General features: G+C 37.3%; 1 protein-coding gene across 2 annotated transcripts; it reads left to right on the top strand.

The window, feature by feature from the left end:
* The first annotated feature begins 2500 nt into the window (after window positions 1-2500).
* Window positions 2501-18855, top strand: LOC131784104 (mediator of RNA polymerase II transcription subunit 24). Of its 2 annotated transcripts, none has more exons than XM_059100893.2 (30): window positions 2501-2650; window positions 3097-3179; window positions 3249-3287; window positions 3616-3689; window positions 4172-4277; window positions 4766-4901; window positions 5087-5210; window positions 5594-5684; window positions 6356-6424; window positions 7193-7309; window positions 7525-7673; window positions 7986-8075; window positions 8576-8655; window positions 8781-8806; window positions 9061-9194; window positions 9745-9788; window positions 9957-10039; window positions 10786-10967; window positions 12624-12729; window positions 13641-13753; window positions 13999-14061; window positions 14355-14404; window positions 14534-14586; window positions 14835-14957; window positions 15455-15497; window positions 15929-16050; window positions 16512-16612; window positions 16735-16814; window positions 16968-17113; window positions 17753-18855. In XM_059100893.2, exons 1-30 carry the CDS (start codon window positions 2530-2532, stop codon window positions 17876-17878), a joined length of 2874 nt encoding a protein of 957 aa, XP_058956876.2. In that variant the 5' UTR covers window positions 2501-2529; the 3' UTR covers window positions 17879-18855. The 2 variants fall into 2 exon arrangements, with proteins under 2 accessions (XP_058956876.2, XP_058956875.2); XM_059100892.2 differs by having other exon boundaries at window positions 14355-14410.
* The last annotated feature ends 396 nt before the right edge of the window (window positions 18856-19251 follow it).

Here is a 19251-nt window from a genome sequence, read left to right as displayed (position 1 = left end):
GGTATTGGAAAGATGGTCAGAGCACAACGATGATTGGATAAAAATAGAAATGACGAGATTTCATTGGCTGGTGGTGTTGTGTACTGCAACAGGTGGTCGAAGGCGGGAAAATAAATCTCCTTTGTTGAGCTGTTTTTTTCTTGTGTTTTGTCGTTAACGCGAATAAACATTCTGTTGTACACATATTGTCGGGCAATATTTATATCTGCGCAAGCCGCTGAGGTATCAAATGTCCGTATTTGTAAAGTTCCCACGAATGCACTCATTTAGTATTTCCGTATTACTAAACTTCTAAAGGATATGCGACTCATTCTTGAAATAATGATACAGCGTTTGAGTTACCGAAAACGCAATGTTTGATGATGAAAACGTGGAAGGTTTCTTCTTAGTCTTCTTGTAAGTCACCTGATTCGAGGAATTACAGTCCTCACGAGCTAAAAATTTGGCGAAATATTTTTGAATAACTCAAAATATTGCGTTGTTTATTTATTTGCTTTGCATAAGCGAGCGAATTATCGTGATAAAGTTTTCAGATGTTTTCAATAGAAAAAATGAATAGGATGGAAAACATTTCCAAAAATAATCCTTAGCAATATGGTTGGTGTGTTGCGGCGCCGTTAGGTACTTCAACTGGGAGCGCGTCCCAATATCATTCAGATTCGATTCAGCTCTATTTATAATAACAAACATATTGCCCTCCAAAAAGTTTACCCTTGTTGCAGTATTGTGTTGCGTTCCTCGAAAATTCGCTGTTGCGAAGGACCCTCTGCTTTCATATACACTACAAGGTATTCCGGCCGTAGCACACAAACATACAATACAAACAAAACAAAATCCCTTTATTTTGAAACTCACAACACAATATAACCCTACGAGCCACCTCACATTGATTACAACATCTTCCTCTACAAGAATCAAGTGTCAGACCTTTTCTGTGGCGACGATTGAACGAAACTCAAAGTTATAGGCATCTGCTTCTCGACTTATACAGCACAATTCAACTAGTTTTTCATAAAAAAGAGGATAAAAACATCATTTTCAGAAAAACAGAACCCGTTTTTCCAGAGCAACTCTACTGCTCATCACCCCAAGCCTTCAAGTGCAGAAAAAGTGGCTCACTTTTTTACTTTGAGGGATAGAAATCTACGCTCATTGTCTACTTTTGAGTGATTAGTGTAACATAAAAGATACGTAAGGGGAAGTCGAGGTTACTGTAAAAGTTATTCGCGTATTTTTAGGCTATGGGTAATTAACTCTTTTCTGTGAAGGAAGTGGAGACCGTAAGGTTTTCAGGTGAAAAGATAAGTAAACGATCGAACGATCTTTAGTTCGAGTCATGCTTGCGTGCGTGTAAATTGTACTTGTTGATATGGCTCAACCCTCCTTTTCATTGTTATATTGTATGTTTTCGACAAAAAATGCATACGTTTAGTCGCATGGCTGCCTCACCAAGAAAACAATGTTTTACGCCAACTTTGATTTCTTTTCACAACTCGAAACCACTGTTGAGCAGCTGTTCAGAGGGGTTTGAACTGTGTGAAAAGCGGTTTAGATGATTCCTTTGTACAGTGCATGCTGAGGTCGATATTCATTGGTACGCAAAGTGTTAATGGACAGCAAGATTAATTAAGCGTTTTATGGTCGTCGTGATCGCAGATGTTCTGTTCACTACTGAACAATATGGAATGTGTTCTGGTAAATTAGCACTTAGAGGACCAGATATATTCACCTGAAAACGAATAAAGATTCGAAAGACTCATTCTGTCAGAAAAGTATTGTCTTATCAATTTGTAAAGTAAAAATAGGAGAAAAGAAATCAGAGTTTGTTGATTAAAAAGGCAGGCAAAAGTCTTTCCGGATTGTACGATCAGAAACGATCTGTCCAAAATATCTTCCTCTTGTTCCTGTTTCATTAGTTAAGTAAGAAGTGTCATGGCATCCCAAATATGTCTTAGTACCGCCGAGGCACTATTTCTTTGGCCTGAACGGTACAGTATGTATGCCGCCCATCAGGGTATGGTTTTTAAGGAATTTAAAGGTATGGTTTTTAAGGATGTGCAGCAGCTTCCCCGACCAACTGAAAGATTTGTTCTTGTTTAGGTATTTCATTCCCCTAAACGGTTTCGTACCGTATAATTATATAAGACAACGTAGCCGCCTTCAAATAAAAGACAAAATAAGTTTGGTAAGTTTGATTGCTTCTCTCTGAGATAAATGAATTGACAGAAGTGTATTACTGTCTATCACGTAAGAAAGTATGCTTGGGCAAACGAAGGGATGCCGTGCAATTCAGAACATCGAAGTTCGTCAGGAGCCCATTACCCTCCTGAGTTTGTATCATATTAAAAAAAGATTCACGCGGAGTTTTATAAACTGCACAACAAGTTTAAGGAACCTTTAAAAATTTCGATGATTTTTTCTTTGGAATTTTGAAATTTCAGGAGTATAACATGACAGAGGTAAATAGTATGAGTGTTCTTACATGACATAGCTGGACATTGCCAGGTTACTAAGGAATAGATTTTCAAAATGGTGGTCAACACGGAGATTCTACTTCGAGCTTGGAGAGGAAGATGGACTCCATTACAGTGGCTAGTAGAAGTGAAAAAGCTGGCTGGGAAAGATAACGAAGAACTTCAGGACCTAGCAGGTAATTTTTTGTTTATGCTAAATATTGATGAAGCAAGCAGGGGAAACGTCTGTCATGACGCCCCGTTTTGATCGAAACTGAAAATTATTGCAATATGATGCTATGTGATTAAACTTTCAGTACTCGTTTTATTCTTAAGATATCGATATAAATTTCTCCTCCACCCAATTTTATCGTTACTGTGGTGTGAATACGGTAATTACATGCGAAAATAGCCATTGGCTGGTCATTTGAATTTCAAAGTTCATGTTATAAAGATGTAAAATTTGATGCGGATGTTGTTGTAAGGTGACAACATTTCGCTGATTAAGTTCCTGTTTCTCGAAACTTGTTTGCTCGATAGTCTATTGAAGCGTTATTGAGATTTTTCCTAATAATTACTCATGTAACTTATTTATTTTGATGTTAATTTTTAATTTTTTTTTTATTTTGCCATGATTGTACAGAATGCCTTGTTCAACAAGCTACATTTGGCAGTACACCAAGCACGTTGATATTATCTTATCTTAATCATGGGATTTCTACTAAGGTATGTGGTACAGAAATCACTGCTACCAAGTACTCAGAATACACACATAATGAGTATTTTTTCTCCTAGGTCATTTCATGCTCATCAGCCTTAACAGCGGTTCATCAGGTATGTTTATGAGCTGATGTAAAAATTCATGTTACTCAGGTGTAAAAGTGACATAAAAAAGCACTAAACTTTAAGCAAGCTGAAAAAATGAATGTTATTCCCCTGTATAATCTAGTTCCTTTAAAAGATCAATTTCTTCTTGGTAGCAACATACATATAAATGTCTGACTATCTTGAATCATATCAGTTCCCACTCTCATGCCACTTTGTCCATTGTGATTCATTGTATTTCATTGATTGAATACTCAAATATTTAGTTGTAAGGTTCATTGACAATTTCCTTTAGTGATGTAAATTTTTGTTAATTATTGCATATGTTTGACTTTAGTTTCAGAATATTATTAAACACAAGTGCTTATCAGCTCTACTTGATCTCCTGCTTGGTTTCATTCCAATCATAAGGTGATTATTGTTATTGATAAATTAAAATCAGTATAAGTATTACTAGATTAACTTCTAGATTTACCAATTTTTATGGTCCTGTTTGGAAGAGGAACTATAAATTAATTATTTTCAATCTGTCATATATCCATTTATTTTGTTTACCTGCTCAATAATAAAGCAATGTTTTTTTGAAAGGTTTAGTTTTCTGGCAAATCTTCCCTTCCCTTCTTAGTTTCTTAAGTTATGAATACAGCATGTTAATGCTAAAGCTGTGACCTTGAAAATAAATTGTTTCTGATATTAAACTCTGATAATTTCTGAGCTGAATAAAATGTAAGCTTTTTCGATGATTTGAGAATTCACTTTGGTAAGAAACCAAACTTCCTGTCAACTTTGATTCCTTCCTTTGATTTTTAATCATGAACTGATGAAACCACAAAAGTAAGATAAAATGTTGATTTTTAAAATATGGAAGCGCTAGATTTCCTTTCTCTTCAAAGTGGTCCAGACAGTGATGAGGAATGTCTGCAGCTAGCAGTTTCTTTCATCAAAATCTTGTATTGGCTTCTTATTGTTTCTACAAGGCTGCTCAAGTTGTGTATAGAGGTTTGTAAATTATATCTTTGCACTCTATATTTGAAACATCACTGGTGAAGGTGCTAGTCTGACTAGTACCTAAGTTATTTATAATACACATATATATGTAACAGTGATAGAGAGGGGTTTACTGTTGATACATGTAGTTATGTTCTTTGTGATGTTTGGAAAATATATACAGTATTTCCTTGATTTGGGAACTAAACATTGATGACACTGCCTTTGTTAATATAAAACTTGTCTTTGAAGAAGAGGTCACTTATTTATTGTATAAACATCACTTCATCTACTTAGGTGAAATGCTGCATGTATTATTCATTATAAATTTCTCAAAGTTGCACATAATGTCTGGGAAAACTGGCTTTAGTTCTATCAGAAGTCATTATTATATGTATAGATCATAAGTAAACTTTGTTAGAAGAAGAATGATAATCTTTTTTCGTTTAACTCACATACTCTGTGTTATACTACCCTTTCTGCATTTTTCAATAATGCAGTCAATACGTCTGTCTGGAGGTATCAATCTCCTGTTTCACTTGGCTAATATTGGAAAATGCCACCGAGCCTTTGGACAGCTCATAGGTTCATCATCTTACAGAGCTATGGTTATTGTAGGAAAGATGGAGGATCAAGGTAAGAAAAAAGAATTTTCTCCTGATTTACATGTCAATGAGAATTATTTCTAATCCCCACAACATGAGATTAGAAATTGTGGTGAAGGACAGGTAGATCCCCCAGGCATAATGGCTTAAGTGGGAGTGAGTCATGTTAATAACATAAATCTTGCTCCAAGGGTTTCTGTTTCTGTTTCTCATTAGCCACAGCATTGGAACTCGACAGACAGTTGCAAGCACATCTGAAAGACCTTTTGATGACGCAACCTGATGGAGTAGTTCCTGAAGTACAGCTTTACATTAAAGAACTCATGGTCAATTTTAGTAGGTATGAGAGACAAATTAAGAAAAATTTTACCATGATGTGCAAATAAATTTATTGTTATTGATTTGGCCTGTCTTTTACGAAAGAGATCTATATCTGTCCTCTTATATATATCTAGCTAATCCTTCTAGTAATTTTTTTTGTGTTAACCAAATTTTTGAATCTCTAGAGATATCCAGTTATTCAGTTTTATATCATATGCAAGGAAATTTATTTTTATTTCATTACTATCAGTCTATAAATAAAACTTACCAGCCAATCAGTAACAATAGATTCAAAACATTTTAGTCAAGGCTATGCACAGTGTTCCTTTTTGCCAAAGAATGAGTAAGGGATGTTTTTCTTACACATTTATTATGATTAATAAATATTGTGTTCATTTAAAGGTTACAGAGCTTGAATTCTTCATCAGGGAGTGGTGACATCAATCCAGGGCATGTTCCTAACATGCCTATCCAGATTATTACTCAGTTTCAGGTCAGACCACCAAACTTCAATTTTTTGATTCACAATTTCATTCGCTGTGTATTTCACAGTTTCCTGGAATAAGTTATATTTCAACTTGGCACAGGGAAAGAAATGATTCTTGGAAGTGAGCTGCAATCATAGACAATTAAGTTCACCTACATGTGTAATAACATGCAATAACCCTTTGTATCCTAGCATCAGTATGCATTTTCTCCTTACTGTTTTCTATAGATTTCCTATGGTACTGACAAGGAGAATTCTTTTCACGATCACGAGCTCCTTTGGCAATCATTTTCTCTACTCTCATGAACTAAATATTTGATTTAGCAGCAATAATGTAAGGAGAAATTAGATGCTTGTCATTTCTAGGGGTTTAAGGGTCAAGTAGCTATCTATTGGTCAGGACATGAGTCTATGGATCAAAAGGTCCAGGTTCAAGTTTCAACTTCCACAGTGCCTCTCTCAACCCATGAGTTAAAATTAGTACAGGCAAACTATCAAGGAAAGGTCAGAATAATTCTGGCTGGTAACACTATGATGAACTGGCATCCTGTCAAGGTGATCAGTAGTAATACTCCCACATGCTTCCTGCTACTGGAACTGGAATAGACTCTGGGAGGATGGGAATTGTGTCTCGTAAGCAGACTATGTGTTCCTTATACTCATACTTGGTTTTTCAGGTCTTAGTAAGTCCTTTTTACACTCCACATCAAGTTGCTGATGTGATGGAAAGCACTATGCATACTCAGGTATGATATTAGATATTATTAGCTAACTTTGATTTTGACATACATTATTTAAGATTGTTTGCTGCTTCCAAGTAGTTATACTGTCAGTCAGTATCTTTTAATTCCATTTACTCCTGCAAGTTTTTCTTGAAAATGTTTTTGTTTGCAAAATTTTCTTCTAGTTTGAATGGAAAAATGCTACAGGTTTTATCTTAACAAGTCAGCCCTTGTTCAAACACATGTTTGGTTAGTTTTTGAATACATAGATTTGTCAAGGATTGAATTTTTCAGCCGATCACTTTGGAAGAATACTTGTAGAATAGATTGAGCAGGATTTAAGGGAGATTCTAATCCAGCTAGTTTTTCTGGAAAAAGTGTTGTTAACAAGTTTTTGTTGCATTTAAGTGATTTTTTTACTTTTTAGGAATAACATTTTATCAGTAAGTAGTCTAATTGGGGATGTTGTCAATAGCAGTGGCTGATGTTTTGACAACTTTACTGGAAGTTGTCATCAGAGTTAGGTTATTGCTATCCATTCAAAAAATATTTTAATGACCCATTTGCACATGCAATGCAACCTTTATTAAGCCACATGGTTGCCCTATTTTAAGGGCTGTTCATCCTGATTTTTTTAAGGGAACTTGTTAGGATGTATATTCCAGTAGAAGGTGGCACTTAAGTAAATTCTGCCAGTTTCTTTGACAATTTCTGAAAGATGAATAGTGTTGGAGTAAATGTGGTTTGAATATTACCAATGGCTGATGTCTAATATAATTTTGTTTTTCCAAGAATGTTGCAAGGCATCAGCTATACTTGGAATTTCTAAGATCAGCCTTAGTTGGGCTGCTAGGAGCTCCTGAGAAATCAATGGAAATGATACTGTGGACTGGGTTTTTATTCCTGAAGGTCAGTTGGTGATTTAGTACTTAATGATAATGTGGCTTCCACCACCTTTACTGTCATATGAATACTTAAAGTTCTAAAAATTGGGCAAATTTGTGTTAGACTCTGTGAGAAGAGGTTGATTAGTTCCTCCCTCCTAACCTTGGTGTTTCTATCACAATACCTGTACATATTTTCTTAGATTTTCTTTCTTATTAACTACTGATACCTGTTTGTAGGTCCCCATAGTGATTCGCTTGTTGGAGTCTAGATCTCAGCCTCCTGTTCAACTTCAGCCTAGTCCTGTGGAGCACTCTGCTGCACATACTGCTTTTCAACAACTGCTACAGTTTGCTCCCCTGTTGGATGATGCAGACCAGAAGTGCAAGTTAGAAAATAAAGTTTTTTTAAGACTATCATTAGTTGATAACCCAGTGTACACGCTCAGATTACTAAAGAATCAGCTTTATATATGGTATTATCCAATAGCCTTTTTTTTTTATCCTAGGCAGGCCAGAAAGAGCCATTTCTTTTTATTGGTCAAATGTTAAGTCAGCTTGTAGTTTCTTTTAATTTCATTGTTAGACCTTTTCCTGGCTGTAGAAATAAACTAATGTTTAGTTTACATGTAGAAGGCCATTTTTAAGAGAAGTTTCTTATATTCTATATTTTTCTGTGATTACTACCCAATACCTTGCAGATGCAACTGTTACAAAGAATTGATTCAGCAGTACTGCAAAGACCTCAATCAACAGATGGTTGATAGGATTGGACAGCTTGTGTCCCAAAGGTTTGTTTCTGCTCTTCCTCACAATTTCATCTACAAAAGACACAAGTAAGCTATTACGCAAAGATGCATTTATCCCTCCAGGCCTTTTTTTGTGATTGTAAATAGGTTGCTGTATCATTTGAGTGAGAAGAACATGCTTTGATTACATTTGTTTTACACTCAACATTTCGTCTTGTAATGCTAACGGGTATTCCTTAATGATATAGTCTGTTTTTTTTTTACAGAACAGTTTTATTTTATTTTGTGCTACCATAGACATGGATTGCAGTTTTTATGCTTTTGTGTGATTTATGTGTTCATCTTTGCAGACACTTATTAGTTGCATCCCTCCAACAGTTCATTCCTATTTCCCCTCAATTGTTTGCATGTTAGGTTGTTCTACCATTCAGTTGATTAGATTTCTGTAAAAGGGGTCCAGACACCTGTTGGCCTGATCATTCATTTTTTTGTCATGCTAACACTCTGCAAAACTTATCATCAATCCCTTCTCCTTTTTTTAGAATGTTGTCAAATGAAGCACAAGACTTGTTAAGTATTCAAGTGTCTTATAATCATCCAGCCCAGCAGATCCAAGATGAAGGTTTGTGTATTAAACGAAGCAATTTTTGTCGGATTGTTTCAGTTACTGATGTGTTTCCCATTTCCTTTAACTGTCATTCTGAGGTGAGACAAAGTGAATGTTGTCTGTTTGTATTTGTATTTCAGAAAGCAAAATAATGGAAATAATAATGGTGAGTTTCATCAACACCTTATCACCCATACAACAATTTCAGTAGAGATACAGTCATATCTGTATTAAGAAGAAATGTATTAAGTGGTTTGATTGTATTGTCTTCACCTGTATTAGTTATAATATTTTTTCATCTTTTTTTTTTCATCAATGTCGTAGTCATTAATGATTATCACCAGCTCAGTGAGTGCATGTGCAATGAACAGGTTTGTATGATCCTGTTCAATTTTAAATGATGATGTTTTTTTATGTCAGGCTTTGGAATCTGATCTTAGCAGCAGAGATGAAAAATTTCTTAACCCTTTGTTGAATGTGGAGAAATTTAGATGGATGACAGTTGCTGCAGCAAGTGTGGGAAAACTTCCGAGCCTTATAAATGGGCTTGTCAGGTAAGGAGATTTTAAAGCTTTGTCACTAATGGTTGTTGATTTTGTATTGTTTTAACTGCAATCAGTATTGTAGCCATGACCAAAAAGTCTTGTCCTTCCTTTGTTTAGTAAACAATTGGCTGTTCCCCTACCTTTTAGTCTATTGAAAGTGAAAGTTGGATGCTCAGGGGTTCCTCATTGTCTAGCCAGCCTTATAGATAGAATACTACCTCATGGCTGGCAATACCTTTAAACTCATTCATGGGTCCACATTCCAGGCACCCATTTAAAACCAATTGGATCAGTGAGGGAAAACTGCTCAGCACTTCTGAAAATGATGGTCGCCAAATTGCTTGTGAACCTAGAGATGACAGCTGTAATTTGGCTAAGTACACTTGCACTCATGAGATTGACTGTTGACCAAAAATGAACACCTTAGAACTGGGCTCATGGCAGTTTACTATATGTTCAAGTGTCATTTAACTAAATTCTAATGTTAATTCTCTAGAACAGTAAGCATTGGTTTTGAAAAAGTACTCCTAGTGACTGCCTCAACTTTTTTGCCTTGTAGAGTTACAGAACAAACTCTTCGCCCTGCTACAGAAAAAGAAGACGGTGAGTGGGAATAATAATATAACGAGTTGAGTTTCTTTCGCTCAACTATAAACCTTGCTGATCAATCATGCTCTTTCACAGTGCTTTCCAAATGATTGTCCTGATCCGAAAAACAAACTGATTATCTCTTGTTGGTTAAATTAAACCAGTGAAATTGATTTGTTGTAGTTAAAAAAGGAAGCATCAGAGGGGAGTTATTTAACACGTCTTTCTTGTTGCTGTGTCATATTGGACAAGTATATGGCTCCAAGGTGAGTTTGAGTCTAGTTACTTCTCCTTTTTTTAAAAAACTTATCCTATATTATTTGACAAGTGTTCGGTGAAGGCAAAGTGAATATTGTTGGATATTCCCCGAGATGACGGGGCCTTTTCAACAACATTTACCGAGCATGAGGTGAATTAATGTTTTAGTACAGTTGTTTTGGTGATTATTAGAGCTAAAACTTAAATTGTAGTCTATTTCTTTGCTTTTAACTTGTCATGCATCAAGAACCAGACCCGAAATCTCGCACCTACATTCTCAGACATAGTTAGTTGGGACGATTCTCGTGAAGAACGTTTGTGACGCTCTTTCCGCCCCTCTCCCCCCTCCAATGTTATCAGTTGCCAATGTGTCCATGTCATCTTGCAGACCAACACTGAGAGGGGCGGGCAGAAAGTGTCCCAACAAATGTGCCTGGGAGTGTAGATCATATGATCAATCTAAATTGCAGATGACAGAAGAAAAAACTCAATGAAATGAGATATTATGTAGTGGCCGTGTTAAAATTCGTTCGTAATTAAGTATTCAATAGGCTTAAAATGACTAAAAAGAAGCCATTTGCGGCCAGCCCTATCCGGAAAGTTAAGCGCTCCTGTCGTAACCACCTCGGGCTCGCGGGGTGATTATAGCGAGGAGTGACGTAATCCTGACCAAGTAGAGCCGAGAATCTCTAGACTCACATGAGCAATTATACTAGTTGCGATTATTTAAGAAATTCGTACTCTTATTGGTCAGGTCATTTCTGAAGTTTCTAAGAATCGATTACCGACTCCGTTTGTGGTTCAGTGGATTTTACGTCACATACCTGGCATTGACAAATGGAGATCATTCATTCCTGATACACAACACACACCCAATCAAGCAGCCGTCAACGAATTACTTAATATGTTCTTCAGCAACTCAGCCTTCCCTGCAAGGTACAGTTATTTAACCTGTAACCAGTAGAGCGCTTTTTAGTTGAGTGTCTTGAAAAAGCGAAACTTACTAAAAAATCAAGTATATAAAGAAAAAGACACAGAGGTTTCAATAATTTTTTTTTCGTAAGCGGCTGTCGATGGTGTAAAAGGCGTCTGTGCCGTAAAGGTAACTTCAAACATGGGAGCCTGTTCGCAGGCTAAACAGACGGCAGTGAGAGGCGTTAACCCTTTAACTCCCAAGATCTGATTGTTAATTCTCCCCTCTAGCTGCTACACATTTCCTTGTTAAATTAGTTACGAGAATGTGGTGTTTGATCAAGATGACAACTTCGACCTGATAAGTCTGAGTAATCTCATTACCTTTTTTGCTGGATAATGTATGGATATTATGGGGAGAAGTTAGGTGTTAATCACTTCTGGGAGTTAAAGTGTTAAAGGCGGTGGTAGATCGCTAGTAACTGCCTTTTATTGAAACTCCTGATGTGGAATCTGGTGACTAGTAGTTTAGACCGCAATCCTATTAACCTGCGGTGTGCGTGCGGCACATGTGCAGAGACATGTTAAAAAACGTGCTCGACTGCACGAGAGAACCGCCATGTTGGAACTTGGACTCGTTATGTACTCGTTGTGTTTTACTAAGCGTGGCCGTCCCGTTTTGTTCTGTCACTGTTAGAAGTTTGTGATTAAGTATTCGTCGATTAAAGTCAATTAATTCAGTCTTGTGGTTTACACACCTGATTAGACTTGTCAAAAAAAAACTTTAGTGTCACAATGAAGCGGTAAGAATTCCTAAGAGAACCCAGCTAGCTGCCTTAACCGTTGTAACCAGCAGGTTAAGTAGTTGAGATTGGTTTAGTTTGCATTTGCATGGTTGTGTGAATTAATTGTTGGTAGATGAAAGTCACTAATTACAAAGGGTAGTGAAATAAAACCATTGCAATCTTGGATTACTTTTGACGCTCGTTTGAAAATTGCGCCATTTTTCTCAAACATGGGTCGCTCAGACTTTTTATCATCGTAATGAGAATATTTTCACCGTGCAGTTAATAGTGAGACCACACTCTGAGTACAGCTATGGGTATGGATGTCGTTAGAGTATATAAGGTTAATCTGGGAAGGTGTCTCCAGAAAAAGATGGCGTCCAGGATATTGAAAAATTTACTCTGACTTTAAAAGTAACAACTTGCCCAGGTTTGAAGAGACTTTATGTTCTTTGAGATATTTTGGCTCACACGCATGTATGCACCTCTTAGCGTCTCGGTGAAAGTTTGACAAGTTGCCTTTTCTCTTTTGATTTCATTTGCTGACGGTGAAAACCAATTGCAGCTGACTTTCGGAAAGGTGCAGAGTACGTATTAGCAGCCTTCCTAGGTGCATTAACTCCCAAAGTTCCGCGCGACGCACTAACATCTTTTTTTTTTCACTGATGTTTCTTTTTAATCGCACGGGGACTTCTTCGTAAAGAAGGGACTGCACGTTGTCTGAGAAAAGTGAAGAGCAGAAAGTCATTTCATTATTTAAACTGTCACATAAAGTCCACATAAATTATACAGGTAGAAGTTATGCGCTTTCGTACAGGATTGGACGAAGTTACTATGTAACTTGACACGTCACCCTGCTTACGTATATTTCATTTTTGATGTATATTTTTCTCAGTCAAGCTAATTGGGATGAACATTGTACGAACGTATCCAGTGCCCTACATGATGTGCTGAAAGCATCGCAGTGGGAGTCAAAAGCAGTTCCTCCTGATCATCTACAGGTAATCTGTCTTAACCCAAAAACTTCCAAAATCTGCTTACTAATTTTTCCTTCTTGCAGTGAAACGTTCTTACTGGACAAGATGGTGTTTTAGCAAGAGAATCTGCTCTAACTGTATGATCAGATTGTGAATTTTCTTTTCCTTTTCGTTGGATGATGTATGATATTACAAGGAGAGGTTACATGTAAATAAGCTCTGGGAGCTGATGTGTTGATTTGCTCATAGAAATTGTAGATATCTCAGGTTGCAACCCCTTACTAGTTACTGTCGAATAACGTAAAGAAAGTAGACATTTCTGAAAGGAAAACTTAAAAAGAGGAAAAAAAGGGAGAGGCAAATGGAAACTAAGACAGACAAATCATACTGGAGCTGTTTTCAACTGAGTGTCGAAATTCCTAAAGCAAAATAACCACAATGGTCATTCAGAGCAAAGGAAAACAATACCAGAAGCCAATGAGAACTCAAAGTACATGTAGACATGTAGTGACCAACGCACGATTGGTTTTAGTTTTGCATCTGATCGGTCGAGAGGGCGGCGTGAGTTTTCTAAACTAATCAGAGAACACAGTACAATCGTGGATTGCTTTCAACAATTACTTGAAAACTTATCTGTTACCAAGAAGGGAATTACATTTATTTGTCTTTAGCATTATAATGAAGTTCTCCAATTTGTGTTGCTCGCCTCAATTGTGAAATAACTGTTAAATGTTCATATCTTTTGGGAGCCACGTTTTGTCTAGCTCCTTTAATCATTTCTGAGGACAATAACCTGTGAACGGATATGGTTTGTCTTATAAGTTAGCGATTTTCAGTTGTTCTGATTAAGGGTCTTCTCTGAATCCTCTGATGAAACATAGCTCTCAGGATTCTTAACTCCATTGTATTGTTGTGTTCATCATTATTTTTTTCAGAAATTGTGTGAACTTCTCAAGTACGAAGCACCCGCACTGGCGGTTTGTGCTTGTTCATGGAGCTGTGGGCACATTCACACCCTGACTGCGGAAGAAAGAAAGCATCCTATGCGGTAAAACCATTATACATGTACCAACAATCTTTAAACTTGAATCACTCGTTCCATTTGTGGTTCAGTGATGTGCAGTCCTGGAAAATCAACTCAAAGAAAATAATACCTATGACAAATGTCACTTACGCTCAGTTTAAAGGCAGTTTTCGTAAAACCACCCTTTTACATGTATAAGCAAGTCAATGTAGACCCAAACTGAAATTCAACTAACTGCTTTAGTAATTTTTCTATTATACTTTTTGTAGGCTAGTCGGATTCCTTGTAAAGCCTGTGAATCCAAGAGGGTTTTCCCAAGGATTTGTAGAAAGGTAAATTATTTTATCATGAAGTAATTGTTGTAGGAACAAACGAGGTCGTTTATGGATGTGACGCTGTTTCCGATAACTCGTGAATGCGCATTTTTTCTTTTTGGAAATTTTCAGACCGGATTAATCAGACACTAAACGGTTTTTGTGTTACCTTATTATTTTCAAATGGAATTGCTGAGGTGAGGCTGAGTCCAATTTGTGGCTCGTCTCTTCGTTGAAAGAACAACGCTAAATAACAAAATTAACATCAAGAAGAACAAGAAGTCATTTTACACAATTGTCTTGTTTTACAGGTGCGCGATGTTGTGTGAAGTTATGAAGACGATGTCATCCAGTGTTGAGGGTAAAGGTAACAACTTACAACTTATCCAGTGTGGGTAATTTCTCCATTTGTTGTAAATCCTGATAATTTAATTTTTTCAAAGTCAACTCTTTGAGCCATTTCAACCGTCTGTGTCTGTTTACTCTGCAGACAACACGTGGGAGATTGACAACCCGATATCTAAAGGCAAGCCTGTGTCAAAGGTAAGGTTGTAGATAAAGATAAGTCTTGGGTCACTCTGGTCAAAGCTTACTGAAACAGTTTGTGAAACTAGATACTAGTACGGAGAAAATACCTCAGGAGAAATCTATTTCATTGGTAGATGAAAGTAAAGATGAGGATGTGAATTGATGATGATGATTTAGTTATGGCATAAAGCTCTTTCTGATTGGTTTGTTAAGTTATTTTGCACCATATGTTTTCATGTTTTCCTTGTCTGGTTTCTCTACAGACCCTCGCATCATTGTTTTCAAGCGTTGTCAAAGCGCGTCAGCTGAGTAGTAAGACACTTGAACAGTTCAGACATTTGTTAATTACGGGAGGAAATGAGTGGTTCATTTACTCTATAGTCCAGGTTAGCGCGCTCTTGTCACGATCGGTTCAGTGCGAATCTGTTGTTCAATGAATTAAGTTTAATTTTCTCTCTCGTACATTGCCGACTCTTCACTGATGGTTTGCAATCTCTCCCTGCAACTCTTATCTCCCAGAAGTGATTAACATGTAACCTCCCCTCTATAACATCCAGTCATTATCCAGGAAACAGGTGATGAGAATACTCGCTCTTATCAGGTAGAAGTTGTGTTCTTGATCTAACACCAAATTCGCGTTACTAATTTCCAATCAGATCTTGGGAGTTTAAGGGCTAAGTCTATCAAAGGTCTTGTTTTGATAACCTCAGGAAGATCTCTAAGTCCAATCCAGTGTCGCAACACACGTGTGCATATAGCATACGTTAAAGGCCTTAAACCTGATTCATAAAATATCATGGAGAAATCGCTTTTGGATGAAGGCCTATATGGGGAATTCAGTCTTAGCATCACAACCAATCGTTTTCATTTCTCTCTGAATCAGGAGGTGTTGAAGTGCAACCGACATGAAGATATCTTACTGGCAGGTCAGTTATTACATTTAGTTCAGTAACGTCCAGTTTACATTGGAGGTTGTCAGTGAGCCGAAGGCGTAATTTCTTTTGCAGACTACTGCAGAAGAAATCCTTCCCTGGGCGCCTCTCCCTTCCCTGCCCTTGTTTAAGTGAAAATTGGACGAGATTTGTTCGGGTGTAATTAGCTTAAATTTCCATTCTTTGTCTTTTTTTTCCTACTCCTTGAGTTGTCTGATGATGTCTCTCGAGAAGGAAAATTCACTCACATGTGCAGTTTTCGGTCTCGTTTAGCTTTCTTTCACCCCTACCCCGTTAAACTCCTCTTCGTTTACGCAATTTTTATTTCTGTATTCGTTATGAAAATTAAAATGTTATATTTGAAATGTATATTGAAATAGTGTTGCATTGTCCAAACTGTCTTTTTTTTCGTTATTGTTTATTAGCGGACTTGGCCAGTTGTCTTTTAACGTTTGACTCTGAAAGCTTAGTGCCTTGCTTTCTTGAAAAAGTTATGCCAATGGTTATGAATCACGCAGAAGCTGAAACAATATTAGAAGACCCAAAGGTACAGTTGTTTATATCGGTTTTTCCTAATTGTTTGGACACTGGTGTATTCTCATATCCAATCAGCACACATACATATGGGCCTATATTACCCGCTTTGTTCCCCTTTGTTCCGCGATATTGATCAAGCATGTTTGGTTTCTCTCTTCATTGAGAACAGAGGAGAAATCGAGGTCTATTAGAACGGAAAAAAAGACCGTGACCTTAAAATGCGTAACAGTCGTAGATGTTTCCTCTCGGGAGAAACATGAGGCTTGCAGAAGTCACGTAAAGTAAAGGTGTTCGAGGCAGAGCTCCTTTATGCCACTTGTATTAAAGTGACGGCTAACGCTCAGCTTACGCTTCTCCCGGTTGGCCAAAAGAAAACGTTAATGAATGCTGCATTGGTAAGTCTGGTCGATATTGGGCCAATTTGACCTTAAACTTGATTAATGACACAGACGTGCATTTTCTTCCCTCCAGGGTTGGGCTATCGCTCGGCTTATGGCACACGCTGTGTGTTTGGGAATGACCATAGAACATACACTGTCGAAAGGAGATTTAACTGATAGCGAAATCGAGCGGTAAGAAATGTGAACAAGACTGAGGTGTATTGTTCCTTATTAACTGGCTATTCAAATATCAAGTCAAGGTCTCTTAATTTAGTTCAACTAGTTTGATTTCTTTCTTTCTTTCTTTTTTAAAGCCCAGCTAAAATACAGAGGTTGGACAGTTTTCCCTCTCTCTTCAATTCCACGTCTTCATCACGCGTCCAACAGACTCTTGGTACGTTTATTTTGAAACGTAGACAGCGTTTGATTGTAATGACATGACTGCGAAGATTATCACGTTTTATCTGTATTTTTTTACCAGTAAACATCACATTGTGCCGAGTTCCGAAAGTTAAGATATTGACCTCTATTTCGATCTATTGATTAGTTCGCTTTTGTGAGGATTTTATTGCCACCGTTAAAACCACCGAGGTTGGACCAGTGCCAGCACTATTGGTGTCCTTCCTTCAACAAGCTGTCGCCAGTATTGGAACCATCGTTGGGCCCCTATCAGCCTGTCTTCCAGAAGATTTGGTAGGTACATGTAGTTTTAATTTTTTTAGTCAAAATTGTGGGTCAAGGACCACTTCTCATTCTTTCATCCCTTTCGTTCAAGCCTTTCTTAACCTTCAACACTTAGAGAAGGATTAAAGTTTCATAATAACGCCTCAAGTAACTTTTTATACAGTACTTGCAGGACAATATGTTAAACAGAGTACTTACACTTTTTGATTTCCTATAAAGCAATTTATACTATAAATAAATCTTTAAAAGAAACTGCATAAACTGGCAGTTTATGCAGTTTCTTTTAAAGATTTATTCAGCAAAACCTTGGGAAAGCTCATGAGTTTAGAAAAAAATTGAATGTCACTATTTGGAGTATACTGGTTTATCTCTGGCTTGTTCACATCCCCTTAAAGAATGACTCGTTTTTTGACCCTTTACACCCTAACATCGGTATAAATATTCTCTATTCTGTTCTCTATAAATTTCTTAAGTTGTTGACAGGGAGTATTTGTTTAACAATCAGAAGCTTCTTTAGTTGGTTGCTTATTTCCTTTATCGTCATGACCTTAATGTGTGATTTGTGGGTGATATTGTAAGGAGAAGTTAGATGTTAGTCACTCGTTGGGGTCGAATGGTAACATAACTAGCATACTTATACCATTTCAGGTAAAGGAAATATTGGAATTATCACCTAGTCTTCAAAACACACCCGATGTACTTTTGGGGTTGTGTAACATGAAGACAACGGAAGGTCGACAGTTGTGTGCCAAGGCTTTGTGTAATAGTATTTGAACGTCTGTAGATTTGCATAATTGACTGGAAAGAGTTCAGTGGCATGGACGATGTTAAGGGGTGTTTTTGAATGATGAACTTAAAACAGAGGTCAAGCATAACGTTGGGAATCAGTTGTGGATGTGAACGCCGCCAGCTGATGTAAGTTCCTTTGGTAAAGGAAACTCTGCATGGGATACAACGATATCAAGGAAACGGATCGAAATTTTTGGTGGAAATAAAAACGCGCACAATAACAACACAACAACAACAAAAACAGCAACAAAGAGAAAGTTACTTCAAAGAAGTAGAGTGGGAAGAGAAAGAACTGAAAATTAGACTTCTAGGTACCAGAATGGGAAGAGATAGGACTGAAAATTAGACCTCTGGGCACCAGGGTTGGAAGAGAGTGGACTGAATCGAGACCTCTAGCTATCAGAAGTCGGAAGAGAGAGGACTGAAAACGAGACCTCTAGGTACCAGGGCCGGGAAAGAGAGAACTGAAAATGAGACCTCTAGGTACCAGGGTCGGGAAAGATCTGACATATAGGCTAACCCCGAGTTACCCCAAAATTTCCGTTGCGTTGCGAGGCCGGAAACTCATTTTCTCAAAGAATCAGCAGACAGCCTCGGTTTGAAAATGGAGACATAAGGAACTCAGCTTTGGTTCATTATCTGTGGAACACAGAGTTCCTTGATGAACAGTCTCTCTGTTTTCGAAACCGTCCTCGAAACCGTCATGGGTTTACCCTCTATTTTATCGTGTATTTGCAAACCCTCTACTTCCACTACTCAGGTGGCAAAGGAAGAAAACGTGAGAATTAAAGAATGTAAATACATGCACACAAATATTTAAAGAATATCTTCATACGAGTAGAAGTAAAATGTAAAGTTTATGTCTGGTTCATTGTACTGGAGCGAGCTTGTGAACGTATAGTTATTTTTATGGCAGCTTTTGATTTAAACACTTTAACCGCAGTTGAAAATGGTGGGGGCATTTACGGAACAAAAAAAATAGAAGTTACTCCTTAGCCAAAACTTGCCTTAGATGGCTTTGGGCTCTCCTACCACCATTTGAAAGTCGGGAATTGCCTGGGAACGAGGATTCGGGCCTTATTCGGTCACTATAGAAACCAGCGCAAAGTATTACCTTTATGCACAACGTAGCAACATTGTTGGGTGCAATCTGATTGGCGAGACTCCAAGTACTCTCGTTTGTGAAAAATTAAGGGTTTTGCCTTTGAGTTTGCAAACATTTGCGATGGTTTAGTTGACAGGGTGATATCCAGCTTCCTGAGTTACTTGAAGCTTTCTGCCTCGCTTTGTTAATTTAACAATTTGTTCAATCACTTGCAAAGCATTTTTTTTTTCGAAAAGTTTTCACCAAAGCAATA

This window comes from Pocillopora verrucosa, chromosome 1 (genome assembly GCF_036669915.1).
Source record: "Pocillopora verrucosa isolate sample1 chromosome 1, ASM3666991v2, whole genome shotgun sequence".
NCBI classification, from domain to species: Eukaryota; Metazoa; Cnidaria; class Anthozoa; order Scleractinia; family Pocilloporidae; genus Pocillopora; species Pocillopora verrucosa.
The sequence above is the reverse complement of the archived record's forward strand: the minus strand, read 5'-3'. Positions and strand labels throughout refer to the sequence as shown.